At 41.6% G+C, this 27,809-nt stretch overlaps 1 protein-coding gene across 1 annotated transcript; it reads left to right on the top strand.

Annotated features, from left to right (window-relative positions):
- SMARCA5 (SNF2 related chromatin remodeling ATPase 5) lies at positions 1–27,426 on the top strand. The gene is made up of 24 exons (XM_083173134.1): positions 1–540; positions 4,299–4,385; positions 4,655–4,821; positions 5,247–5,347; positions 7,703–7,803; positions 8,861–9,040; positions 9,135–9,290; positions 9,385–9,516; positions 9,660–9,728; positions 9,815–9,924; positions 11,622–11,848; positions 12,273–12,394; positions 12,479–12,631; positions 13,102–13,234; positions 15,497–15,645; positions 16,555–16,674; positions 16,805–16,915; positions 17,046–17,159; positions 17,234–17,356; positions 17,443–17,575; positions 18,670–18,788; positions 19,419–19,631; positions 19,936–20,046; positions 26,980–27,426. The coding sequence occupies exons 1-24, from the start codon at positions 367–369 to the stop codon at positions 27,043–27,045; spliced, it is 3,171 nt and encodes a 1,056-aa protein (XP_083029260.1). The 5' UTR covers positions 1–366; the 3' UTR covers positions 27,046–27,426.
- Positions 27,427–27,809: the final 383 nt, after the last annotated feature.

The raw sequence follows: 27,809 nt of genomic DNA, 5'->3' as shown, positions 1-27,809 counted from the left end.
TAGCTGCTACCCTCTGCTGACTGGAACGCGCGGCGCACATATTACATACTGTTTTACAGCACGGTTCTGTGAGTAATGACGCCATAGAAGCTGCGGGAGTGGCGGCAGTGTGGCAGATCCCGCGAGATTCTCCTCCCCCGGCACGGCACCCACGCGCTGCTGCTACACAAGTTAACAATAAGAAGCCGGCTTGCTGTTCGCGCGCTCCCGCCTCCTTGCCCCGCACTACAGCGGCAGCGTCTCCCGCCAACCGCGTGTTGCTCCCAGCAGCAGCGACAGCGCCGCCCCCCTGTGTGTGCGCCCAGCAGCAGTGCCGGCTCCACTCATCACAGCAGTACAGTGCACTCTCTCTCGATTTGAGGCAATATGTCTGAGGGAGGCGCTGAGCAGCGGGACCCGGCCGGCGAGGTGAGGAAAGAGGAAGCCAGGGCAGAGGAGAAGCCGTCGGCGGTGGTGGAGGAGGAGGCGGTGGGGGATGCTGGCGGGAAGCAACGGGCGCCTCTGAGTGATGGAGCCGAGCTGAAGGAGGAAGCGGTGGAGGTGAGCGGCACACACGGCAGGCTGTCAGAGGGAAGGGCAGGCGCGGCCAGTGTCCCGTGGTGTCAGCGGCGCTGTTCCCGGCCCCGCCGCACACTGACAGCGCTTTGTGTAATGTTCCCTGTTGGGTGGGAGTCAGCTCCTGCTGCGGTGCTGAGCCTGGCGCTGCCTGACCGTAGCGAGAACAATGGAGCAGCGTGGCCGCACTACCCAGCTGCCGGCTCGGGTACAGAGTGCTGCCGGAGTGTCTGTGCTCAGGCCTCTGTACGTGAGCGGGGTGCTGCGAGTGTACGATATGTCGACATGGGCATAAAGCCGACATGTGAGAATGATTTCGCCGGCGTGTCCGTCCTTCCTGAGTCAGACCTCCATTATCTGGCGCACCACTAAATGTTTCTTTCCCACCCCTAATACACTCTGTATTCCCTAACCCAATTGTTCACCTGGTGAGTGGTGACATTCTGACAATGTTGACTTGTTGCCTGTCAACATTTTAAGTGTTGACATAGTGATGTCAACATTGTTGACTACGTACCATAATAGAGGACTGTGTGCTCGCTTTGTGCAATAGAGCGATTTGTTCTGGGCAATGTAGTTGGATTGTACCGTCTTTGGGTCTAGTTACATTTATGTACTGTATATACTGTGAGGTCACCAAGGTCACTACGTTCATTTGGGAAATGTACTTGGGTTGTGTCCCCTTTCAGAGAATCACTTTGTTTATTACTCTTCCTTTGTTATCTAACCAGCACACTAAATGCATACTCCTATAAGAGTCTCATATGATACTAGGCCTAACTTTGAGCAGCGTAAATAAGATACATCTAATATGACTGCATATGGGGCAAATGTGTGAAAACATACTGTAACACCTTTGTAGCATCATGGCATGTCATGAGAACTTTTACTTATATTAAACTTGTTTAATGTTAGGAGATACTTTAAGTGGACAAATGCAATGGGTTAAGCCAACGAGGCTGATGGCTTTTTTGGTCGGCTTCTTAGTCACTTCTTATTCAAGCTCCAGCTTCTTATTCAGGACAATCACTTTTACAAGGGTTAATGAGTCTTCAGCCACAAATTTGACACCAGAAATCAACACAGGGTGGTCACGTACATATGACCCACCTGCAAATGAATTTGACCAAAAAGTATTTGGGCAGGAATCGGTCACTAAAATAGGCATAGGTCCCAGATTTCATCATTTTGAATAAGCTGGTGTCCCTGCAAGGGTTGAACAGCATTGGTCAAAAAATATTACACTTGGAACCCACACAGGGGGGTCACGTACATATGACCCACTTGCAATTTCTTTTGCCCAACATGGATTTGGGCAGAAATAGGGTGATACAATGGGCATTGGTCCCAGATTTCATCATTTTGAATAAGTAGCTGGTGTCCTGCAACGGTTAAACAGCATTGGTCAAAAAATATTACACTTGAAACCAGCACAAGGGGTACACGTACGTATGACCCACGTGCAATTTATTTTGACCAACATGGATTTGGGCAGAATAGGGCGATACACTGGCATAGTTTCCAGATGTAGTCATTTTGAATAAGATGCTGGTGTCCTGCAAGGGTTAAACAGCATTGGTCAAAAATATTACACTTGTAACCCGCACGCATGTACATATGACCCACTTGCAATTTCTTTTGACCAACAAGGATTTGGGCAGAAATCGGGCACTAAAATGGGCATAAAAACCAGATGTCCTAATTTTGAATAAGTAGCTGGTGTCCTGCAAGGGTTAAACAGCATTGGTCAAAACATATTCCACTTGAAATGCACACGGGAGGTCACTTACATTTGACCCACTTGCAATTTCTTTTGACCAACATGGATTTGGGCAGAAATAGGGCGATACAATGGGCATAGGTGACAGATTTCATTATTTTGAATAAGTAGCTGGTGTCCAGCAAGGGTTAAACAGCATTGGTAAACAGTATGGCACTTGAAACCCGCAGAGGGTTCACTTCATATGACCCATTTGCAATTTCTTTTGACAACAATGTTTAACAATGGTCCTATTTGCGTACGAGGCATCATAAGCAATACAGATAAATCGTATGTGCATCTGTTGGCGGCGCATCGCAGGTGCTTTTTACCACTCGCGCATGTTATTTATCACATGTAAAAAATGGTACATCAAGTGCCAAATTGTGTGTGAGCTCTGCTGGGGGAGCTCAAGGGAAATCTGGTGCAACTTGTCCTTAGGATAAGTCTTGTGTATGGGGGGGGGGGGGGTTAGTGAGAAAGGGGTGAAAGAGATTGTCAAAGAAAGGGAGGAAAGAGACTAGGGATAGAGAGGTGAGATGCAGGGCCAGTGATGGGATTGAGAGAGAGGGGACAGGGTGATCAAAAAAGTTGATAGGCAGCAGGAGATGAAGAGGTCGACTGAGATGGGGTGGTGGAGGGGGGGATAAGGTGACACGGGGGTGAAGTGAGAGGGTAGGCAGTGGAGGCAGGTTTCATTCGCACCAGCATTGGCAGTCTCCTGTTCACAGATGCCAGGCACTGGCAGCTGGTGCTCTTACTTTTTATCTAGACCTTAATGACCCCGTACACTATGCGATTTGGGCACACTTTCACCTGATTCGTATGAATCAGGCTGTGAACTCGGGCCGAATCACACTTGTAGACATCCCGTCCGATGTGTGGTCCCGTGAGCATCTGAGTCGGGAGGTCGGACAGGCTGCGCATGAGATTTGCTAAATCTTATGTGCAGCCCGGAGCCGTGCGGGGGTTGGCAGCGGGCAGGGTATACCGGCTAATAGAGAGCCAGACAGGGAGCAAGGGGAGGCTGTGTAGAGAGCCGGGCAGGAGGAAGCTGTTGCGGTGCTAGTGGGAGCAGGGCACCAGGCAGGGAGAAGACGCTGGCTTCCGGAAAGTGGTGGGAGCCGGGAGAAGCAGAGCACTGCACAGATGACTAGGAAGCCATTGATTGGCTGAGACCTCTCTCAGCCAATCAGAGAGAGGTCTCAGCCAATCAATGGCTTCCTAGTCATCTGTATGGGCGTTTTTTTTTTCAAGTGCTCTGCTTCTCCCGGCAGCCAGCGTCTTCTCCCTCTGGCACCTCAACAGCTTCCTCCGACCCGGCTCCCTACGCAGCCTCCCCTTGCTCCCTGTCTGGCTCTCTATTAGCCGGCATACCCCACCCGCTGCTGTTCCTCGCACGGCTCCCTCCTCCTGCAGCTCCCCAGGGACTGCATATGATAAATCCATGCAATTTATCATATGCAAAACTTGGCACATCAATTGTCTAATTGTGTGTCCCCCTCCTGGGGAGCTGCAGGAGAAATCAGGTCCGACTTGTCCTTAGGACAAGTCAGACTAATGTATGGGGGCCATTAGTCTGGCCAGGTAGGCACAAGAAACACTGACAATTTAAGAGCTAGCAATATGGTTATTCTGGTTCACTCGCAAAGGCAAATTCCTTCTCAAATGGGCAAAACCATGTGCACTGCAGGTGGGGCAGATGTAACTTGAGCAAAGAGAATTAGATTTGGGTGGGGTTTTACTTCAAAGTGAGATCTATATTGCAGTGTAAAAATAAAACAAAATAATTTATCTATATCTCTCTCCACATGCCTGTTAAATCTCTAACCCCTGCAGTTCACATGTTTTTGCCCATTTGAGAAGGAATATGCCTTTGCGATTAAACCAGAATAAGGGCCTTAGTGCTGCTGGTTTCCGCGCTGTAGACATTTGTATTCTCTTCGGGTAATTATACTTTTCACATTTATTTTTCTTTTTATAGGAAGGGAAACCTGAGAATGAAGGAGAGGACTCTCCCAACAAATCAAAAGAATCCATTGAAATGGAATTTGGATATGAGGAAAAAAGGGTACGTTTCCATATCTGCAAAACTAAGTTTGAAGTTTTTTTTCATGTCCATTAAAAGCCATACTCCCACCAGAGGCTGCTCACAAAGCTTATTTGCATTGAAACATTGGTAATGTTCAAAATAGAAGAGAAATAACTATTTTATTAGTTTCAGGTTTTGCTATATATTTCACTGTGACCATGGTCCTGCATGTGACATTTTTCATGTACGTATATATTTCAAAAATAGCCCTGAAAAGTGTTACATTTTTTTCATTTTTGTTTATTTAGAAAACTGACCGGACTAACAGATTTGAATACCTTTTGAAACAAACAGAGTTGTTTGCGCACTTTATTCAACCAGCTTCTCAAAAAACGCCAACTTCTCCGTTAAAAATGAAGCCTGGGCGCCCTAGATTAAAGAAAGATGAAAAACAAGATTTGATTTCAGTAGGAGAGTAAGTGGATCTTATTCTATATCTCAATTATGTATAATGTTAATCCAGTCATACTGATTAGTTGCAAATATTTGGGTGCTGCGCAAATTTAAGGTCCATACACACTGCATTTTTGCCCAGCGTGTATGGATAATGATGGGGAAAATCACTGGGCTTAAAAATGCCCTGTGTGTACACAGAGTGTTTTTTGCACGTTTTGGAAGGTGGACGACTTTCCATAGAAGGATGTTATAGAAAGCCGTCCAGTCCGACGCTCATCTGCTGGTAATACCAGCAGATGTCTGGCCGGGCCAGCGATTATCTGGGAGCGCGCATCAGCACTCGCCACTCGTTTCTGCCCCGTACATACTGAGCTGCTTTCAGTTCTAAGTCGCCCAGCTATGTTTTTGCTTCTTTGTCTTACACTTTCTCTTATATTATTTCAGTTACCGACATCGGCGAACAGAGCAGGAAGAGGATGAAGAGCTCTTAACTGAAAATGCCAAAACAACCAATGTTTGCACCAGATTTGAAGTGTCCCCATCATGTAAGTAGGTGTATAATGGTTTTACGTTTTCTCCATCATCCATAAGGGATCCTGGGGATTTACTTAGTACTATGGGTATAGATGTGATCCAAAGGTGGTCCTTCACATAAAACTTCAAACAGGGTGTGCTGGCTCCTCCCCTCTATGCCCCTTCCCACAGCTCAGTTTAGAAATATGTGCCCTCAGTAGAGGATTGACACTCTGGAGCTTCAGGGAATTTTCTTCATTATTTTAAACTTTGATTTATTTGGACGTGCAGCATGCCTGCGACGTGGGAGCTTAGGGGGAGACGGATACCCGCCTCTTCAGGTGCTACACTAATCCCCGCTGCCGGAACATATTCCAGAATGGGTTAGTGCAGGGAACCTCAAACTATTTTGCTCTGGGACCCCCATCAGACACTAAAAATAATTTCAGGACCCCAGCAAGTTACAGCAGAAGTTCATCACATCGCATGTGTAGTCAGCAGACAAGACATGCACAGCGCAGCAGCATTGTGGAGGCTCAAAATGATTGGAGGAGTCTAAAATAACAGACAATTCAACAGATTTTTCAGAAAAGTCATCAGCCTGATGGTCAGCAACATGGAGTCGCGACCCCATGCTTAGCAGGTCGGGACCCACTTTGGGGTCAGGACCCACAGTTTGAGAACCTCTGGGTTAGTGTACTGCCTGGCATTGAATGGTGTGTTGGTTCGTTTGTCTCACCACTTGTATGTTAAGTTTCCTTCTCTCAAGTTTCTTTCTCTCCTCCTTCGGGCACAGTTTTAACTAGACCAGGCATGTCCAAACTATGGCCCTCCAGCTGTTGTCAAACTACACATCCCAGCAAACTACACATCCCAGCATCCCTGAGTATCCTGATAAAGACTAATGCTGGCCACACAGACCAACTTTCCTCCAACCATCCATCTAGTTGCTTGAATGGAATAAAAATATGGTACTGCAAATGTAATATTTTAGACACGGTGCTGTAGTTAAACCTGTTTGAGTTAAACAATTTGACTTAAAGTTTTTGTCCATTTTCCTGGGTTTGTGAGCACATTTCTGATTGTCCTTTGCCATATTTTGCCAGTACCATATTTTTATTTCATCCAAGCAACTAGTTGGAGGAAAGTTGGTCTGATGTGTGGCCAGCATGGCTGCGGGGCCCTATTCAATGCTGTCTTCGTCGACAGCATTGAGCAGGGGATCTGGCAGAACGAGCCCGACTTCACAAGCAGTCAGGCTCCTTCAACCAAGCACAGCCGGAAATTGCCGAGCTCCCGGCCGCAGCTCGCCGATTCGCGGCCATGCCACTTTCTCATCACGTTGTAGGTGGGACATTGAGTAGACTGAGAACGGGACAGGGTCCACATTGGGTGGTATACAATTAGCCACGTAATTACCCCAGCTAATTGTATTGCCCCATGGCTATCCTATTAGCCCTGATGCTTGTCATGGATTTTGTTTTGCCTGCCTCAGGCATGAGAAGCCAAATTCCCATTAAGTAACCATTATTTCTGCGTTTGCTGGAGGGAAAAACGCATAGGTCTGCGGATTTTCACGGACCGTATTTGTCTTCCTGCAAATAGGGGAATTTTTGCCTGAAGAAACGGCTATAATTGTATAGCTGAAAAATGACCATTGGGAAAATCATACTAAATGACTCGCGCACCCACTGTGCTACAGGTTAAATGATCACCGACTCCCCCACTCCCCTTAGTCAAGGAAACCCCCATTTCATAAATCTACAATTTAATATCCAGCCTTTGTGTTACCACCCAGGATTGTGCACATTCCTGCCTACTTTTTCAAAAGGCAAAGCCATCCTACCTCGGTCAGTTTGTTACTACCCAGTTTGTTCTATCACTTGTTCCAATTGAAAAGCGCAATGGAATATGCTGCGCTATATAAGAAACTGTAAATGTACAGTACTAGATTTTGGTAGGAAAGTACAACCAGTGTCAACCATTAGAGTGGTGGGATAATGCAGTTAATTACAGTAACAAGGTAATGCTTTCTACACACGGTGAGATTTGACATTAGATTTTGACAATATAGTCAAAATCGCATGCAGATCGCACAGGTTTTTTACATTGCGATCCCAATGTGCGCTCCAGTGACAGCACAAATCGAAACCCAGATAGACAGGGCAGCAATGACTATATAGTGCAGATTGTATGAATTGTATGTAGAAAGTACAGAGATAGACAAGATTGCATAGCACTCAAATCTTAAATCGAATAGCAAGGGAATCTCACTGTGTGTACACAGCATTAGAAAATCGCTTTGCCTTCTATGCTGTAAATTTATTTACAATCCTAAATTGTCTACATCTTAAATTGTTACTCATTATTGCTATTTATGTTTACAGATGTAAAAAATGGTAAATTGAGGGATTATCAGGTCAGAGGATTGAACTGGCTAATATCTCTGTATGAGAATGGCATTAATGGCATCCTAGCTGATGAAATGGTATGTGCAAAAAGAAACATTAATACTATTCTGCTTAGCTGTATTTGTTCAACAAGACCATTTTTAGAACATATATAAAGACTTTTTAAATGTAAGCATCAAGTGTTCATTTCTATAGTGGTCTGCAAAAATTCAACTGTCTAATTGCTTGTGAAAGTCTTATAGGCCACGTGCATATTAGAAGTGTTTTCGCCCAGTGTGTATGCTGAGCGATAGTATGAAAATTGCTGGCCGATAAATCGCTTAGTGCATACACAACGAGCAGTTGATGTGGGAGTGCACATCAGTGCTTATTGCCCACCCATACACATAAGAAATTTTATTTCTATGCTCAAATTGCAAACGTGAGCTACTTCAAGCTCAAAATCACCTAGTGTGGTCTTTAATCTGACCATACACCAAATATTTATTGTCCAGTCCGGCTGGCTGGAACAAAAATCTGGTCATATATTGGTGCAAATGACCATTGATAATTTGCTCCCAAACACTGAAAAGCAGACGAAAATGGTAAATTGGACAAATTGGTTAACCGTTTTTAATCAATTTGCCTAAATGTTAGTTTTCTGACATACGTTACCAGATTTTTGTTCCGAACCAGATAGATTGGACAATAAATCATTAGGCCTATGGCCAGCTTGAAGTATTCTATAACAATTCAAAAATGAGCAGTGTTGGTTACTTGCCGTAGGATCTGTGATTGCTTTGATTTTTGTCCGAGGTGGATGAACCACGGACAATGAATTCTGCCATGTAAATAAGTTAGTCAACTCGGGCCCCCATAAAGTGCATAGCATGACTCCATTGGCTCACTGCTCAGATAGTTGCATGTTTTCCTAGATTGATAAATTCAGTACTGTGTACATTTTATTAATTTCAACTTGTCACCTCTTAATTGCATTTCTCTGAATTGCTAGATTCTAAATCGTGTTTTTTTGTATTTTTTTTTTTATATTTATAAAATAAAACTAAGCTATTTGTATCTTTATCTAATCACATTAACAAACTAATGGATGAATACAATCTGAACTAATGCAAGATGAAATGTCTCTGTTCTTAGGGTCTTGGTAAGACTCTTCAGACAATCAGTCTTCTGGGCTACATGAAGCATTACAAAAACATTCCAGGTCCTCACATGGTTTTGGTTCCAAAGTCTACCCTGCACAACTGGATGGCTGAGTTTAAAAGATGGGTGCCCTCCTTGCGTGCAGTTTGTCTCATTGGTGACAAGGATCAGCGAGTACGATTTTTTTTTTTTTTTTTTTTTTTTTAAGCTTTGTACAGCTGTTTAGTGTAACATTATTTTTATGTTACTTAATGCCATCTCTTTCTAGGCCGCCTTTGTCAGGGATGTTCTTCTGCCAGGAGAATGGGATGTTTGTGTGACCTCCTATGAAATGCTCATTAGGGAGAAGTCTGTGTTTAAGAAGTTTAATTGGAGATATTTAGTGATTGATGAAGCTCACAGAATTAAAAATGAAAAATCTAAGGTTGGTGACTAATGTAGGAACACTTGTTCTAAATAACTAGAGCATATTCAAAATTTTAGAAGCTCTATTAATATTTTTTTTTTCATATTTCCAGCTTTCTGAAATCGTTAGAGAATTTAAGACCACAAATCGTCTCCTCCTGACAGGAACCCCTCTTCAGAACAATTTGCATGAACTCTGGGCACTTTTGAATTTCCTTTTGCCTGATGTGTTCAACTCTTCAGAGGTAAGTGATGTCATGCAAGTGGAAGTGACTGGATTTGAGAGTATGTATGGGAATATGAAACTAGGAGAACAAGTTGCTTTTTGTGAAAGAGAAACTGGAAACAAACTAAAAACTGCATTATTATTTTTACGGTCATGTTCTAGGATTTTGATTCTTGGTTTGATACCAACAACTGTCTTGGAGATCAAAAATTGGTGGAACGTCTTCACATGGCAAGTATTCATGCATTTAGATTTGGCATCTCCTTCCACATATGAAATCTTTTACAATTGTAAGTATAATATAAATGTTTTTCTAGGTGTTGAGACCTTTCCTTCTGCGTCGTATAAAGGCTGAAGTGGAAAAGAGTTTACCTCCAAAAAAAGAAATTAAAATCTACGTGGGCCTAAGTAAAATGCAAAGAGAATGGTATGTAGTCCTGTTGTTGATGAACCGGTTTCTATATATATATATATATATATATATATATATATATATATATATATATATATATATATATATATATATATATATATATATATATATATATATATATATATATATAGTGCTACTGCCCTTTTTTATGATCCATTTTGGGATTACAGATGTTCCATTCCTCTGTTTAATCCTGTGAAGATTGTTTTTAAAACAAACAACTTTTTTGCAGGCTTAAGGTGGCCATACATCAGAAAGATATTGTACCCAATCACACAATCTCAATTGATTGTAAGATAGATTGTATGCAGATTGTGTGCACATCTTGTGTACACAATCATGCAGCAGATGGATTGTATGATGGATTGTGTGTCCAAAAACCACCAAGGTCTGCAGGCGATTTCAAGAGAAATTGTACACAATCATGAACGCAATCGATCTTAAGATCGATCTTGCTGATGTATGGCCAGTTTAAAGGTGAGTTCACACTATACAATACGCTAGATGAGTGATCTCTTTAATGATTTAAGCGGAACTAATGGGCAAACTGTGTAGTGCATACACAATGAATGATATGCCATCACCCTGCCCCTACTCAGAGCATGCAGTCGATGGTTAAAACTTGACTGCATGTACAGGTGGCGGTGGGTTTATTGACGATATAGTGGATTCAGACAAAAGGCTTTAACACTTTAAGTGCCAAGGGAATTTGTCAGAATAGGTGAGAAATTGCCAAGATTATGACCTGTAATGTTTATCTTTTTACACAACATTTTTTTATTACTATTTATATAGCAAATGTGAGCGACTGGCATTTTTAATGGATATTTTGTGCATCTCTCACAAAGATGTTGGCACTCAAAGGGCAGTATTCAATGAGAAAAGTTCTCCGTGTTTTGTGGAGAATTTGTGCTTTGTTCGCCTTGGACGGAGCATTTTGCTCTCCAAAAGCGAGCAACCCTATTCAATGTGAAATATTCTCCGTCTTTTTAAGTGATTTTCTCCGTCTCTCTCCGTGTAGCAATTCTCCATCTTTTGATGGAGAGCTGGAATGTGAACTTTTAAACGGAAAGGTTTTTTTTCCTGTGAAGGGGCATGTTATTTTTATTCATGTGCTTATAGCACATAAATATATATTTAATTTAAAAAAAAAAAAAAAATTTCATTTTTTTTTTTTTTACACAGTGCAGCCAGCAGGGGCCCGAGCGCTCGAGCCGCTCATTAGATATTCATATATTCACTGCACCCGATAGTTAATATGCACGTTCGGATGCAGTGAATACTGGGTCCCCCGCTGGCTATAGGGGGGGGCAGCCTGTGCTGCCTGGGTCCCGGGGAGCCCACCACCCCTATACATTCCTCTGGAGCAGCCAGGGAGACTTTAATCTCTCTCTGGCTGCTTCCGTCCCCCGGCTCCCTGAAAGCTCCCTGCTGCGGACGCTCGTCCGCTGCAGGGGTTAAGACTCGCCGCGAGTGGCGGCGAGTCTTAAATACATTGAATAGAGGGAGCAGGAGGCTCCGGAATGCGGAGAATCTCCGCAAAAACAGGGAGAGTGCATGGAGAGCGAAATAAAACGCTCTCCATGCACGGAGAACTTTAACATTGAATACTGCCCAAAAGGTTAATGTGAGTCAATTTCTTGATCACATCAGCAGTTGGAGTCTGTTTTATTCTTTGGTCATTTTTGCAGGTACACAAGGATCTTAATGAAAGATATAGACATCTTGAATTCTTCAGGGAAGACTGATAAGATGAGACTCTTGAATATTCTGATGCAGCTAAGAAAGTGTTGTAATCATCCTTACCTTTTTGATGGTGCTGAGCCAGGCCCGCCATACACTACAGATATGCACTTGGTTACAAATGGTGGGAAAATGGTAGTGCTGAACAAACTTCTGCCCAAGCTAAGAGAGCAAGGTGAGAGTGCACTCATTGATTGCAGGCTGGGAAGTTTGTAAGCAAATGTTAACCTCCATGACTTATGGGCTAAAAATGTGCATGTGTTTTTATTTGAGTAATTTACCAAATATTTAAGTAGCACTATAGAAACAATGTTAATACAGTGGTTCCTAAACACAATCCTCAAGGCACACCATCAGCACAGATTTTAAGGATATTTCGTATTTAGGCACGGATGACTCATTGTCTCAATCTGTGGACAAGCAGGGATATACTTAAAACCTGGACTTTAGGGGTACCTTATTATTTATTGACACTTTCTTATGTAGTACAGCATATTCCGTCCTTTTACAATTTTTGCATCCACATTTGGGAACCACTGTGAATTTGCTGTTGGCAAACAGTTGAAAGTTCTGTATAAAACAGATTTATTTTCTAATAGGATCACGGGTGTTGATATTCAGCCAGATGACAAGAGTGTTGGATATCTTGGAAGATTATTGCATGTGGAGAAATTATGAATACTGCCGACTGGATGGACAAACGCCCCATGAAGAAAGACACGTTAGTTTTTTAACTGTGTGTTTTGGTTTTTCTTGTCATTCTTGCATATGGATCCTTATCTGACGGGAAACCTTTATTTTACAGGAATCTATTAATGCTTATAATGCTCCTGGTAGTTCAAAATTCATTTTCATGTTAAGCACACGTGCCGGTGGACTTGGAATTAACCTTGCTACAGCTGATGTTGTCATTATATATGATTCCGATTGGAACCCCCAAGTAGATCTTCAGGCTATGGTATGTTTATACTTATTTATTATTAACCGTTTCTTATATAGCGCATACATATTCCGCTGCGCTTTACAGAGGATATTTGAACATTCACATCAATCCCTGCCCCAGTGGAGCTTACAATCTATATTCCATATGATACATCAACATAATTGTTTAATGCATAAGATCTAGCTAATCCTTAGTCATTTTCTTTCTTTTTGGTCTTATACTATCAGTAGTGTCGCTGTATTGTGATTATTACATGATCAAATTTTAACTGGATCTATTAGGGTAAATACAGTCGTCTTTAATAATGTATACTGATAGTGTGGGTCTTCCTCTTATACTATATATTGCCACACATAATGTTATGAGAATCTTATAGATCATAGGAGTAGAACTTTGTGTTCTGTCCTTTTGTACATAATATAATTACAACTTTCTCCAAGTGCTTTTGAAGTCAAATGTCCAAACATCTTTTTTTTTTTTTTTAGGACCGAGCACACAGAATTGGACAAACAAAAACTGTTAGAGTATTCCGATTCATTACAGACAACACAGTTGAAGAACGTATTGTGGAACGCGCAGAGATGAAGCTGCGATTAGATTCTATAGTGATTCAGCAAGGTACAGTAAACCTTCCCTTTTATGCCCCATTTTAAGGTTTATTAGCACCTTCGATATAGTACTAATAAAAATCCTAGTATTGCAGTAAATATGATATAGATTTCTCTTTGGTATGAGGCCTACAGGTTGTGTATGCCAGTTTAGCATGTAAGGTTAACATTTCTGACCTCAGGGTTTGCTCGTAATGATACAGAAGCAGTTGGTTTTGCATTATTACTTACCTAGCATAGATATTCGGTTGTGCTTTGCAATTGGAAACCGGTTTAGGACAACCATCTAGTAACCGACCTAGAGGTTGGATTTCACAGCTCAGAAACTTAGTCTTTATTGAATTACAAGGACAGGTGCTATCTATTGCAAAATTACATATGTTAAAAAAACATGGTATTACACATGACAATGGAAACACTCTGCTTGTTAGACCTGTATAGATAGTCCCGGGGGAAGAAACAGTTGAATGGATGTGATACAGTTAATATTGCATTGGTATATTTACCACTCCATGAAAGATGATGTACGGAAGTTAATTGTTTTAAGAGTGTTTCCATCAATTTCCCTACTACTGATGTAAGGCTCACTGGTTGATAGTTGCTTACCTCTTCCTTGCTTCCACTTCTGTGCAGTGGGACTACATTCGCTGTTTTCCAGTCCTCTGGGATTACTCCAGTAGCTAGTGACTGGTTGAATAATTTGGTTATTGTTTTTACCAGCTCCACTTTAAGCTCTTTTAGGATGTATCCCAGCTGGCCCCATTGATTTATCAGTTTATTAAAATTTCAAATTTAATCTATTAGATCATTCAAGCCGTTTATTTAAAACTCACCACATTTTTTCATAAACAAAAACCTATATTCTCTTCATTAGTGCTGCTTCAGAACTTTGTGTTCAATCTTCTTTCAATCTTCTTTTGCTTTCTATCGGGTACGACTAACCCAACAGTGCAGCTGCTGTGATCAACCACACATATTGAGCGCCCCCAGGTGGACACCCCTATACGGTGCTCAACCTAACACCTTGTTTTTCCTATTGAAAAATTATCCTGCCAAATTGCAAAGGGCTGTGGACTGATATCATTGACGTTTGCTGCAGTACCTCCATTTCTCACAGCAGCTGAAACCTCCATAGGTTTATGTGAGGGATGTGATTCTGTCATATGTTCCATGCTCTGGAATGCAAAGCATTCTGATGCTTGGCTATTGCCAATTGAAGACTTGTTAGCCCATTGTAGCCAATTGGCTACAGATTGCAAACTTAGCTGTCAGAGGGTTACTCCATAACACTCCCCTGCAATTTCTGCTGCACATTCATGGGGAGTGGACTTGTATGCCAGTAAAATCTACATTTTGTGATGTGAGACTTAATCTAAATTCTCAAGTGCAGGTTTTTTTTGCAGTCCCTTAATTCCCAGCACCATTTTGCTCTCCATCTGGAGATTTGTGTCCAGCGTCCATGTGATTGGCTCCTGGTCATGCTATCCATTCACGTAGCTCTTTGAGCCAGTCAAGCTTTGAGCTGAAAATTGCGACTTTAATTTATATAATTGCAAGTATTATTCATGGCCATCGCTTGTCTAGTTTCCAACCTTGGGACTTTATCTTGGCCAGCAGGAAAGCTGACTAGTGCAGTCATTCTCCATACTTACTCCAGTTCCAGAGGTTTCTGCACACTCTACCAGGGTAATGAGTACTATTTGGGCTGTATACAGCATTCAGCCTACGCATGATAGTTGAAGCATGTAGTTTGTTACCCTTTACCTGTACTTCTCTAAATAGTGGAAACGGGTAATGAAATGTAACTGGCTGGCCAATCACAAGCTTCAATCTTTAGGTTTCATCTCCTTATTTGTAATACCTTCACACCTCTGGCTTTTACTGCAGGACTTCTAGGATTAAAAATTGTATAAAGTTTTATGGAATAGATAATGCAACTTTACCATTTACCAACAGAAGAACATTGCTTTGATCCTTATATATAATTATATTTGTTACTGTTCGAATAAGAACTTATTTTGCTTTTCTATAGGGCATTTATATAATACTAGTAAACCTGCTCAAAACAAATGCTTTCAAAGCTAGTAGATGTAGTTTCACTCACTGCCAACAGATGACAGTGTTTCGGAGGCACACAGAATATGCCATATAATGATATTCCATACAGAATCAAATTGTTTTTCTTTTGTTACACTGCTTTTCCTAACACTGCTACAGATTGATAACTACTTCTATTAGTAAGCTGCTGTTCTTTCCACTCCATCTACAACAGGAAGATTAGTGGACCAAAATTTAAATAAGCTGGGAAAGGATGAAATGCTTCAGATGATTCGTCATGGTGCCACACATGTGTTTGCTTCAAAGGATAGTGAAATCACTGATGAAGACATTGACGCCATCTTGGAAAGAGGTGAAAAAAAGGTAGGTTTTAAATTCCTGTTAACAGTTTAACATTCTTAATGGGGAAGACCTCTATTCTCCCTAGCTTTTTAATAAAATATATTGGTGAATTTTTTAAATATAATTTACAACTTTAATATGAAGTGCAATATATAACGACATATTCATCAATTGTATGTGGTCAATTTAGTTGGCTGTAAAGCAGGTGATGTGGTGTTGCAACGGTATGCAAATGCCAGCAAGTGGTACAACAACGCTATCTGGTGAAGTGGTAAATAGATATTCCTGACTTCATGAGTACCTCAAGAGCAGCATATGCCTGTACTTCTTGGATAAGCTAGCTCATGCCTATTGAATCGAACAATATATTTAACCAATGCTACGTACTATGCCCAGTAATACAACGTTTCCAACCAAGGGCAGTATTCAGTGCTGCCGACCAGGGGGTTTGTGCGGCAAGGATGGCTTGTTTTTGGCTAGGATTGCTGATAAGCCATCCTCACCATCTAACCCTCTTATCAGCCACTTGCTGTATTCAATGTTCTGGAGAAATCGTTGCCATCAGAAGACTGCAAAGATTCCCCGGAACGACAAAGTTCGCCACAAATGCAGTGAGCCTGCTGCATTTTGTGGAGAGCCCCACGGTTTTGACGGGCGCACTCGCAGTTTCCACCTTTCTGAAAAGGATAAGTGAGGTGGAAATGGCAGGGTGAGGGGACGCTGTTGAATACTCTGATGGCGAGCTATCGGCACTGCTTGAGTATAGCTCGCCTTTAGAGGCTAGCCGGCGGCATTGAATATCCCCCAATATAGTAGGCTGATATACACCAAATAGTATAATTTTCTTAGAGGAATCACCTTTTATTAACGTCTTTCCCATACCTTAGCTACAAATCTACATCTTGCTGAGGATTTGTTCTTTCTTTTTAGACTGCAGAAATGAAAGAAAAACTCTCAAACATGGGTGAAAGCTCATTAAGAAACTTTTCTATGGATACAGATTCCAGTGTCTATAATTTTGAAGGTGAAGATTACAGAGAAAAACAAAAGGTAAAATGTGAATTCCAGTTATTGCCTTTGTGTAGGCGTCTATTTTATGCTCTCTTTATGTTAGCAGCATGAAGCCCAACATTATTTAAAACATTCTAATGAATTTTTATGTATATATATATTTTATAAGATGGCATTTACCGAGTGGATTGAACCTCCAAAACGTGAAAGAAAAGCAAATTATGCCGTTGATGCCTATTTTCGTGAAGCGCTCCGTGTCAGTGAACCAAAAATACCGAAAGTAAGTTTGAGATGGACTTTACTTCAATCCTAATAAAAGGGAATTCCCTCTATTGTTGCATTTGGGGGAACTTGGATACATTAGCTCTTTCCTCCTTCATGGCAAATAATATATGTTAATGTCTGTTTAGGCTCCACGACCTCCAAAACAACCAAATGTTCAAGATTTTCAGTTTTTCCCTCCACGATTGTTTGAGTTATTGGAAAAGGAAATTCTTTATTATAGAAAAACAATTGGTTATAAGGTAAGATATGAATTTCAAACTGGCGCTTTAGTATAATTTGTGACTGTGATTAATAAACTGTTCTGCTACCTCAGGTACCTCGCAACCCTGAATTACCCAATTCAGCACAGGCACAGAAGGAAGAACAGCTGAAGATTGATGAAGCAGAGCCACTTAATGATGAAGAGTTGGATGAAAAGGAAAAATTACTAACTCAGGTGTGTAAAACAGCAGTATATTGTCTTTCAATACATGAACATTTTATGGACTATATGTATGCTAAAGTTATGTCTTCATTTTTCAGGGCTTTACCAATTGGAACAAGAGAGATTTTAACCAGTTCATCAAAGCTAATGAAAAATGGGGACGAGATGACATTGAAAATATTGCTCGTGAAGTGGAAGGCAAAACTCCCGACGATGTAATGGAGTATTCAGGTAACCTTTTTTCCCATATGTTTTTGCAAGCAGGGATGGTAAACCATTTCACAGGATCCAGTTTCTTTTGGTTACCTTTTGGGCTTCATGTTATAAATTTACAGCAGTGTTATTGGCTATAAACTACATTTGATTTCATAAACAAAGCCTCACAAATTCAATCAAATTAAATTATATTGCTTTTTTTTAAATCTCAGATAGTGTAGAGATGACTAAAACCACCAGAAGAAATGTAAAGAAATGAGGCACAAAAATATCTTGGGTGTATAGTGGGTATGAAGCTATTGATTTAGGCATGAGAGGCTCTATGAACTCAGTATGGGTGTGTCTTTGTAGTACTGTACATGCTTAGGTTTTGGTATTTTAGTTATATATACAAAATGTTTCTGAGCTATATGATGCTTTTATATAATGTGGATTCTAAGATACTTAATATTAAAGAGGTAAACCCATTTTAGTTAGCTCGGCAATGATAGAAATAGTCAGCAGATGAACAAAGCACTAAATGGTCTTTACTGTACTCAAAATATTACTACCTCCTTTTGGGGTTCACTGGAACCATGGGATGTTGTGATGTATGCAGAATCAGCTAAAATAAATAAATGTCCAATGTGCTCCATAAGTCTATATTTGGATTGTGGGAGGAAACCAGAGTACCACAGGAAACAGACTCAAGCACTGGGAGAATATGCAAACTCAGCACAGTTAGAGGCATGGTGGCAATTGACCCATGACCTCAGTGCTGGTAGGCACAGACTGTGTAATGGTTAGAACGTACCAACTTACCGCACTGAGGTTATGGATTCGATTCCCACTATAGCCCTAACTGTGAGCAGTTTGTATATTCTCCCCGTGCTTGCGTAGCTTTCCCTCTGTACAATTAATTAGGGTGCCTCTGCTCCTACATGCCCTTTTGTACTCTATGGTTCCAGTGTCCCCAGACTTCTAGACGCGTTTTTCTGACTGGATCCTTAACCCAAAAATGGGAAATCAATACGTTTTATACAGCAGAAATTGCTGTAAAATGTAAAGCTTCTCTAAATATACATATGCCTACATCTTTTATTTAATGATCCAAACTTCATTTTGTTCAGCTGTCTTTTGGGAAAGATGTAATGAGCTACAAGACATTGAGAAAATCATGGCTCAGATAGAAAGGGGAGAAGCAAGGATACAGCGGAGAATCAGCATAAAAAAAGCGCTGGATACAAAGGTGATATTGGTGTCAGTGCTTGATTGAAGTTGCAGACCTTGTGTGTTTTGTGTTGTAAGGCAATTTTGTTTTATGATGCTATTTTGTACTGTTCATAGTGGTGGGAAAACAATTTGTCTTTGTAAACCTAGTGATATCAAAGCAGAACAATCTTTTAAATATAGCAGAAGAAATTATATTGCATCACTGTATTAATACCCGCACATAACTTGTCTCTTGGTGGAAAGTTTACCCTGTAAATCTGCCCATACATCAGAATGACCAGCTTCCAATCCGGATCATTTGACTATCTGTCAGCTTCCGAGACGCACCGTAGAACTTGTGTCATTTCACATAAGATCTATTATAAGATCTGCAGCTCCCAGCATACTGGTCGCTGGCTGCGTCTTGATATGCTATGTGCTGCAGATAATATCACAGGATTGACCTCACAACCCGCGTAAACACACATCGTACCTAAACTCCTCACAATAATACCACAATGCATCGGACGACCTGTGGAAATAGTCTTTTCTGTCCTGAAATCGTTCTGATGTATGGCCAGCTTAAGACTGCATAAGGAGACTGAGGTTTCAAGTGATGCATAATATTTGGCCACACATAAAGGTTATAATATACGTTTTTTTCTAGATCGGTCGATACAAGGCACCTTTTCATCAGTTGAGAATCTCTTATGGCACAAACAAAGGAAAAAATTACACAGAAGAGGAGGATCGCTTTCTTATCTGTATGCTACACAAACTGGGTTTTGACAAGGAAAATGTCTATGATGAGCTTAGACAATGCATCAGGAACTCTCCCCAGTTTAGATTTGACTGGTTTCTTAAATCAAGAACTGCAATGGTGAGCAAACTTGGTACTTTTAATTCATGTGCTTTGAAGATTGTCATGTTTTGTGGAAAACTAAAATTACAGTTAAGTGTTAATTATCCCTTGGTTCTATCGTGCATCCTCCAAATTCTAATCCTTCTGTCAACTTATTACTAATCTATTTTCCAAGAACCTGACATAATCAAACAATGATTTAATTGTAAATTCACCTTCTGTACAATAATATTATGTACTTGTGATGCATTTAGACAATATTTTAAGCATGTCAAGTTGCAAATAAAACAATATTCTGAATACTTTTGTTGCAATAATTTAGGAGCTGCAGAGAAGATGTAATACTTTAATCACATTAATTGAGAGGGAGAATCTTGAATTGGAAGAAAAGGAAAAAGCTGAGAAAAAGAAACGTGGACCAAGATCATCTTCGGTGAGTATGGCTTCATATAGATTCCTAATTCTAAATTGATGGTGCTATGGGAAAAAAAATATTAAAATGGGTATATCTTTACTGCAGTAGTACTACATCCTTCTCTTCCTGGAATTTTACAGGGAACAGAATTTTAGTACTATTCATTTCTTGTACGTTACCAGTCAGGGCTATTACAGTAGCCACAAAGTCCGCTAGCTTTACTGCACTTATCAGGGTTTTTTCTTTTGTGTCTGAAGACTCAGACGTTATCCCTAAATAACTTGCATGTTTACAGGTGCCACGACTGTTAAAGCAGAGGTATATCAAAGGTGTTCACATATTCTAAACCAGGTTTTCCCAACTCCAGTTCAGTGACCCCTAACAGTCCATATTTCTTCTACGATCCCCATGGCAGCCATACTTAGGGATATTTCCCCTTTCCTCCGCTTAGACAGGGTGATTTTTTTCCACATAGGCTCCGCCCACCTCAGGTACATAAGCCTTCCCCTCCCCTTCCTCTATGTCTTTTTTCCTGTCTCCTTTGAGTTTAGACAGGGCAGGGTGTTATTTTATTTTGCAAGGGCTCACCTAGCAGGGGGGAAGAAGAAGATGCAGGGAGACCTGTGTCAGCTCGACCCTGCACTTATGGATATACGCGGCGTATAAAGAGAAGTCACCTGTCAGCGGCGATGTCTCCCCGTCTGTCAGGGTAAGGTCTGGTTCTGCAGGACGGCGTGTCACATCCCCGTTCAGCGGCCAGCTCCACACAGCTTCTGGCGCGTCTCCTCTGTCTCAGCGCACAGGAGCACAGCGGTACATGCCGGCAGCGTTACACGCCGGAGCGCGTGTACCGGAAGTAAGGTCTCCGTTGTTGCGCCCAGAGGGCGGCTCAATGAGGGGCATTTTAACAGGTCTAGTGACCTGTGCTACAGAGTACTTCCGGGAATACAGCTGGGGATAAAAATCAGGCAGCCCATGCTGGTTTATTCAGTTGTTTGGTGGTTTCAGTATACTGGAGTGTCTGCTGTTGCTGCGCATCATGGATCCTTCCCCCCATAAGACTGATACTGCTCTAGCGAGGTGAGCCTGCAGTTTGTTTTTTGTGCGTTAGGAAAATATTTTATTTTTAGTTAGTAATAGATATATATATATATATTGCAGTGTGCCTTCTTCTCCAAGCAAGAAATGTTCTTCCAAGAAGAAGCATACTACAATCAATTGTGTCACCTGTGATAAAGTATTACCTGGTTCCTATAAAGGCAACAAATGTGGAGAATGTACTAAAACTCTGACACAAGACAATCAGTCAGAAATGTTATCCCAGTTGATGGATTGGATGAAGAAATCCTTTGTGACTAAAGAAGAGCTTACTCAGTTACAGTCTTCTAAGAGATCTAGGTCTCAAACAAGTTTAGATTATGATAATAGATCTGAAGATAAACAGGAGGAGGTCTATGTTTCTTCAGGTGAAGAATCTGGGGAAATTAAAGAGGAGAGCTCTTTTAATTTGGAGCTAGTTCAAAGCGTGTTAAAATATATACATAAAGCTATTGACTATAAGGAGCCTGATAAACCTGTGGATAGTCAGGATATTCTGTTTGAAGACCGTACTAAGGCTGGCAGATTCTTTCCATTTCATCGGGTGATGAAGGAGCTGATTGCTAAAGAATGGTTGTCAGTAGATAGAAGATTGGGTAAGATACCCAGGATTGAGAAAATGTATCCATTTAAAGATGAGCAGCTATTAAGTTGGTGCGAGGTACCTAAAGTAGATGCTGCGGTGGCGGAAGTTACCTCTAAGACCACGATTCCTTTAGAGGATGGTGCTTCCTTTAAGGATACCATGGAGAAAAGAATTGAGAATTCATTGAAGAAAACACACATGGCATCATCCATTTCTATGAGAGCAGGCATAGCAGTGGCGTCGTCAGCTAGAGCGCTCAGATTATGGAGTACTGAAATGCACAAAGATATAGAAGATAAAATATCTAGGCAATACTTGTTGAAAAATCTGGAGATTATGCAAAAGACTATACAATATATTTGTGAGGCTTCTCTAGATATAGTGGCTTTTTCTGCTAAATCCGTAGGAGCAGGGGTAGTGGCAAGAAGAGCTCTCTGGTTGAAGAATTGGAATGCGGATGCAAATTCAAAGAATCGACTAGCGTCACTACCTTTTGAGGGAAATTTTTTGTTCGGGGCGAAATTGGATGCTATGATCCAAAGAATAACTGGAGGAAAATCTGTTCGCCTGCCCCAGGATAAGAAAAATAAATTTCCTATTCCTACTTCGTCTAGACAGCAATTCAGAGACGCCAGAAGTTACCGACCGGGGCGACAGTATAATAGAAGAGGAGGTGCTCTGTCACGTAGTTCCTTTCGAGGTGCGAACAGAGGAAATCCAAGGCAATGACTATCGTCAATCAGGTCAGGTGGGGGCGAGACTCTTAGAATTCGCAAGCATTTGGGAAGAGTCTATCCACGACAAGTGGGTGATCACAGTCGTGAAACAAGGTTATCATTTAGAATTCCAAAGCTATCAACCAGCAAACAAGTTTATGAAGTCTCGTCCTCCGGAAAACAGGATGGAGAGAGTAGCTCTAACAAAGATAGTGGACCAATTGATGCAATCCAGAGCAATAGAAGCCGTACCAAGAGCAAACTGGAAGAAAGGGTTTTACTCAAATCTTTTCTTAGTAAAAAAGCACTCAGGCGATTTCAGATCTATCCTAGATCTGAGAAGACTAAATATGTATCTGAAAAAGACAAGATTCAAGATGGAAACTCTAACATCCATACTGGCAGGGATCAAGAAGAACGATTTCTTAGTCTCTCTGGACTTAAAAGACGCCTACTACCACGTACCCATATATCAGTCAGACCGAAGGTTCCTCAGATTCTACCTGTTGGGTCATCATTTTCAATTCAGATGCCTCCCCTTTGGCCTCACTTCGTCGCCCAGAGTGTTCACAAAGATGCTGATTGTCCTAGTAGCACAATTGAGACTAAAAGGAATACAGATATGGCCCTATCTGGACGATCTTTTGATTGCAGGAGGTTCTATCAATCAGACAAGACAAAGTTTGGCGATAGTGATACAATACCTGGAGAAACATGGCTGGGTTATAAACATCAGGAAGAGTCAACTACAGCCATCACAGAAAATACAGTTCCTTGGAGTGTTAATCGATACTGCTCAATTTCGAATCTCACTGTCCAAAGAAAGGTGTGTAAAGATACAAACCTTGGCGGCAGAACTTCGGCACAAGAAATCGATCAACCTAGGCCTAGGCCTTCAATTGTTGGGAATGATGACCTCGGCGATAGGAACAGTGCCTTGGGCACAATGGAACATGCGTCCTCTTCAGTGGAAGCTCCTGCCGTATGTGAGGTTGTCAAAGAACAACCAAGAAAGAATTGTCTTGGGAAGGGAGGTAAAAGACTCTCTAAAATGGTGGACACAAGATCTAGAACTCAAGTCAACAGACCTTCAACTACCTCGGTTCATCAATCTTACTACAGATGCAAGCCTGGTGGGCTGGGGAGCGCATATTGCGGAACACAACATTCAAGGAAGATGGTCTCAAGAAGAATCAGAGCTGACATCAAACGTGAGAGAAGCCCTAGCAGTATGGCGAGCTATTTGTCAGTTCAAGTCCCTGATAGAAGGCAAGCATCTCAAAATCTTCTCGGACAATATATCGGTGGTAGCACACCTCAATCATCAAGGGGGTACGAGAAGCAGAGACTTGATGGACATCATGCAAAAGATAGTACCTTGGGCGAGAAAGAACTTGATATCCCTGTCAGCACTGTATGTGCCAGGGAAGGAGAATATAGTGGCAGACTATCTAAGCAGGAAGGAAGTTCTACCTGGAGAATGGGCGCTGAAAACTTCAGTCTTTCAGAAGGTCGTAAAGAGGTTTGGGAAGCCGGATATAGACCTTATGGCCTCTCAGATGAATCACAAGGTAGAGAGATTTTACTCAAGGTTCTCTCTGCCAACAGCGACAGCAACAGATGCGTTCTCAGTCAAATGGGATTGTCACCTGGGCTATGTATTCCCACCGGTCCAGATGATAGGTCGAGTACTGAAGAAGGTGCAGGAAGACGGAGTGTCAGTAATAGCAATATTACCATTTTGGCCGAGAAGACCTTGGTTTCCTGCAATACTCAAACTGGCGATACAAGAATCTATGATCCTCCCCAATAACTTCGGATCTCTTGAGTCAGGGACCTTTACATCATCCCAATCCAGGGATATTCTGTCTCAGGGCTTGGAAGCTGAGAGGCAATTCCTGATGCAAAATGGAATGTCTGAGCAAGTTGCTGAAGTTCTATTGAAGGCCAGAAAAGAAGTCTCTTCCTTGGCCTATTATAGGGTGTGGCGTAGATTCCTGTTATGGAAGAATGACTCCACTCTCATTTCACAGACTGCTACAGCTCGGATCCTGCAGTTCCTATATGAGGGGTTCCAGATGGGCCTAGCAGTATCCACATTGAAGTGTCAAATATCAGCCTTGAGTGTATTGCTAGATCGCAAATTGGCAAAAGAAGAGATAGTGATCAGATTCTGTAGGGCCATAAAGAAGATGCGGCCTCCCAGAAAATCTATGGTAGTACCTTGGGATCTCATGATTGTACTAAATGCCCTCATGCAAGCACCGTTTGAACCCTTGTCACAAGCAGAGCTTAAATATCTGTCCTGGAAAGTCGTTTTCCTGGTAGCGATAACATCGGCCAGAAGGATTAGTGAAATCCAAGCCTTATGGGCAGAGGAACCTTATCTGAGTATGTTTCCAAATAAGGTGGTGTTAAGGACACATCCAGACTTTCTGCCAAAAGTTGTATCCAGATTCCATTTGAATCAAGAGATTATTCTGCCAACATTCTATGATGATCCTACTAATCCTGAGGAAGAAGAATTACATTCTTTAGATTTAGTACGAGCTATTTCGCTTTATTTACTAAGAGTTGAAGAAATTAGAAAAACAAAACATTTGTTTATCATTACGGAAGGAACAAACAAGGGGTTTGTGCCTTCTAAACAAACCTTGGCAAGGTGGATTCGAAGTCTCATCATCTTTGCCTACGAACAAGAAGGAAGAACTGTTCCACAGATCGTAAGAGCACACTCGACAAGAGCGATGGCTGCCTCATGGGCTAGGAAGGCTCAAGCTTCCCTCTCCGACATCTGTCAAGCCGCGACTTGGTCGTCTGTGCATACCTTCACTAGGCATTATGCCTTACACATTCCTTCCGCCCACTTTGGGGGAAATGTACTGAAAAGTGCCTTAAATAAATAATATTGCATTGATATGGTCTCCCGCCCTTTTTTGCTTTGGTATGTCCCTAAGTATGGCTGCCATGGGGATCGTAGAAGAAAACATCGAATTATACTCACCGATAATTCCTTTTCTTCTTAGAGATCCCATGGCAGCCACAAAAAAGATCCCTCCCTATGTACTGGATGATTTATTTCCAAGTGAGTTAGGAGACATTCAAAAGACATAGAGGAAGGGGAGGGGAAGGCGAGGGGAAGGCTTATGTACCTGAGGTGGGCGGAGCCTATGTGGAAAAAAATCACCCTGTCTAAGCGGAGGAAAGGGGAAATATCCCTAAGTATGGCTGCCATGGGATCTCTAAGAAGAAAAGGAATTATCGGTGAGTATAATTCGATGTTTTTCCAGACCTGGTGGGTGCACTGGTGTATTAATCATTGCTGGCATGCTTTAAAACATCCACTGGTGGTGCAAATTACTTCACCTGTGATGTATAGGAGATCTGTAAAACATGTATTTGTCTAGTCCTCTGGAGCATCCAAGGACTGGTGTATGTAAATACTGCCCTAAACAATGTGTCAAATGTTATCAAGGCCGTGGACATTAGGAAGAGAATAAGAATTGGTTCACTGGGAGAGATGGAGACTTTAGATTACTTTAAAGTAGAATGTGAATAATAAAGTAGGATAACAGAGTGAAGGCAGGTGACAATCCAGATAGTTTGTATATCTTTGCTGCAGTAACTCCAAATAGCCCTTCTTGGCACAAACTGTTGCACTTTTTTTTGCCAATAATGCGTCTAAAGGTGCCCACACTACAACAAGTTTTTTTTGCTGATTTCCAGCTGATATCGATCGGATGCGCGCTCCCGTAGATCTTTTGCTAAATCCTCTGATCTTACATGCTGCATGAAAAATCAGATTTAGCAAAAGATCTATAGGCGTGCACATGAGATCTTAAGAGAAATCTTTGAAGATGTGCACTTGCCTGAAATCTTTTGTCCACGACTGACAAAAGCTTTCAAGGCTAATTTATGCGCACATCTTAAGATCGCAGATCTTTCTAGTACAGATGGGGCAGGCTACATCCTGGCTGGCGGATCGCCAGAACGTCCCCGCTGGCGATCCGCCAGCAGCCTCGCCATCCATCAGACTGAGACGCGGGTGCGTCTCAGTCGGCGGGGCGACCGAAACCCTGTCCGTCTCCGCCTCGGAGACTGACAGGGTCGGGGGGGTGCGGGCAGGCGGCGGGGACCCCAGGTTACCGCCGACAAGCCGGCGGGGACCCGGGGGAGCGGATGGAAGCGCCGTTGGAAGGGAACGAGTGCGCCTCTCGTGCGCGCGTGTCCCCTGCTCGCCATCGATTTGCTAGCAGGGGGTCGGGAGCCGCTCATTAAATATTCACTTCACACTGGTCGGGGGCTTATTATTAGCGGGATCAGTGAAGCAGCTCCCTACCTCTGTCCCCTGCGAATGTGCAGCAAATCCTAAACAGGATTTGCTGCACATGGAGAAAAAAAACGCATTGAATACTCCCCAATCTCAGAATAACATGTGGTATTTGCATTTTATTTAATCAGATCATTCTGTCTGTTATACAGAATCACAAGCTTTTTTTTTTTTTTTTTTGTACACAGTCCTAAACTTTATGTAACCATTATCTATTGCAGGCACAGAAACGGAAAATGGATGGAGCACCTGATGGTAGAGGAAGAAGAAAGAAACTTAAGCTTTGAAATCTAGATCTTGTAATCACTAAGTTTCAGGAGTAGTTCTTTACTTTACGGGTCTTCATAAGATGTACTGTACAGTGATCAGCTATTATGTCATTCAAAGACATTGGGTTCATCTGTTTATTGAACTAGAAACATAGTACTTATTGTAGATCTCCTTTTTTAAATGACAGCTGTGCTGGACATTTTTTTTTTTTTTACATTTAACATTTGAAGTAATAAAATAGGCTTCGTTAAATAATGTGCTATTGTTAATGTGTTTATTTTTTTCTCGCTCTACTATTGAAAAGTAGACTGTATAAATACCTGTAAACAACTATTTTTGTATAGTCTTTTCCGATTTACATGCGCAATACATAGTTATCGTCTGATTTATTTCATACATATTTGTGTCAGTCCTCATTTATTTTATCTGATTGAATGTTCTGGGGCAGTATTACAAAATGTCGAAACCTTTTTTTTTTAATAAGGAATGGGATTCCCTCAGTATATAGACCCAAACAGTTGTTTGCAGATTTGGCACATTATTATCATTATCAGTCTTCCACCAGTCTCTGCCTATACAATTTTAAAGGCTTAGAAGCAAAGTGAAGGGCGGACTTAATTGTGGAAATCTGGTGTGTTTTTTTAACTGAAAATTCTGGTTAATGTGCACACAGATGATTTGGTTCACAAAATGCTTGCTAGAAGGTACTGTGTATATATAGCACAAATGAATAGAATTCATACTAAAGACTGTAAATTTGACTACTTAGTCCCTATCTGCT

The sequence above is a fragment of the Crinia signifera genome, chromosome 1 (genome assembly GCF_055691185.1).
Source record: "Crinia signifera chromosome 1, ASM5569118v1, whole genome shotgun sequence".
NCBI lineage: Eukaryota > Metazoa > Chordata > Amphibia > Anura > Myobatrachidae > Crinia > Crinia signifera.
Note: the sequence above shows the minus strand (reverse complement) of the source record. Positions and strands in the feature narration are given on the sequence as shown.

Bases quoted from the DNA above. Each gene is read 5' to 3' on its own strand.
- SMARCA5 (XM_083173134.1), top strand. From the start codon at position 367: ATGTCTGAGGGAGGCGCTGAGCAGCGGGACCCGGCCGGCGAGGTGAGG. The intron at 17,357-17,442 runs GTGTGTAAAACA...TTCATTTTTCAG, and splicing joins AGGAAAAATTACTAACTCAG to GGCTTTACCAATTGGAACAA. The intron at 20,047-26,979 runs GTGAGTATGGCT...TATCTATTGCAG, and splicing joins GTGGACCAAGATCATCTTCG to GCACAGAAACGGAAAATGGA.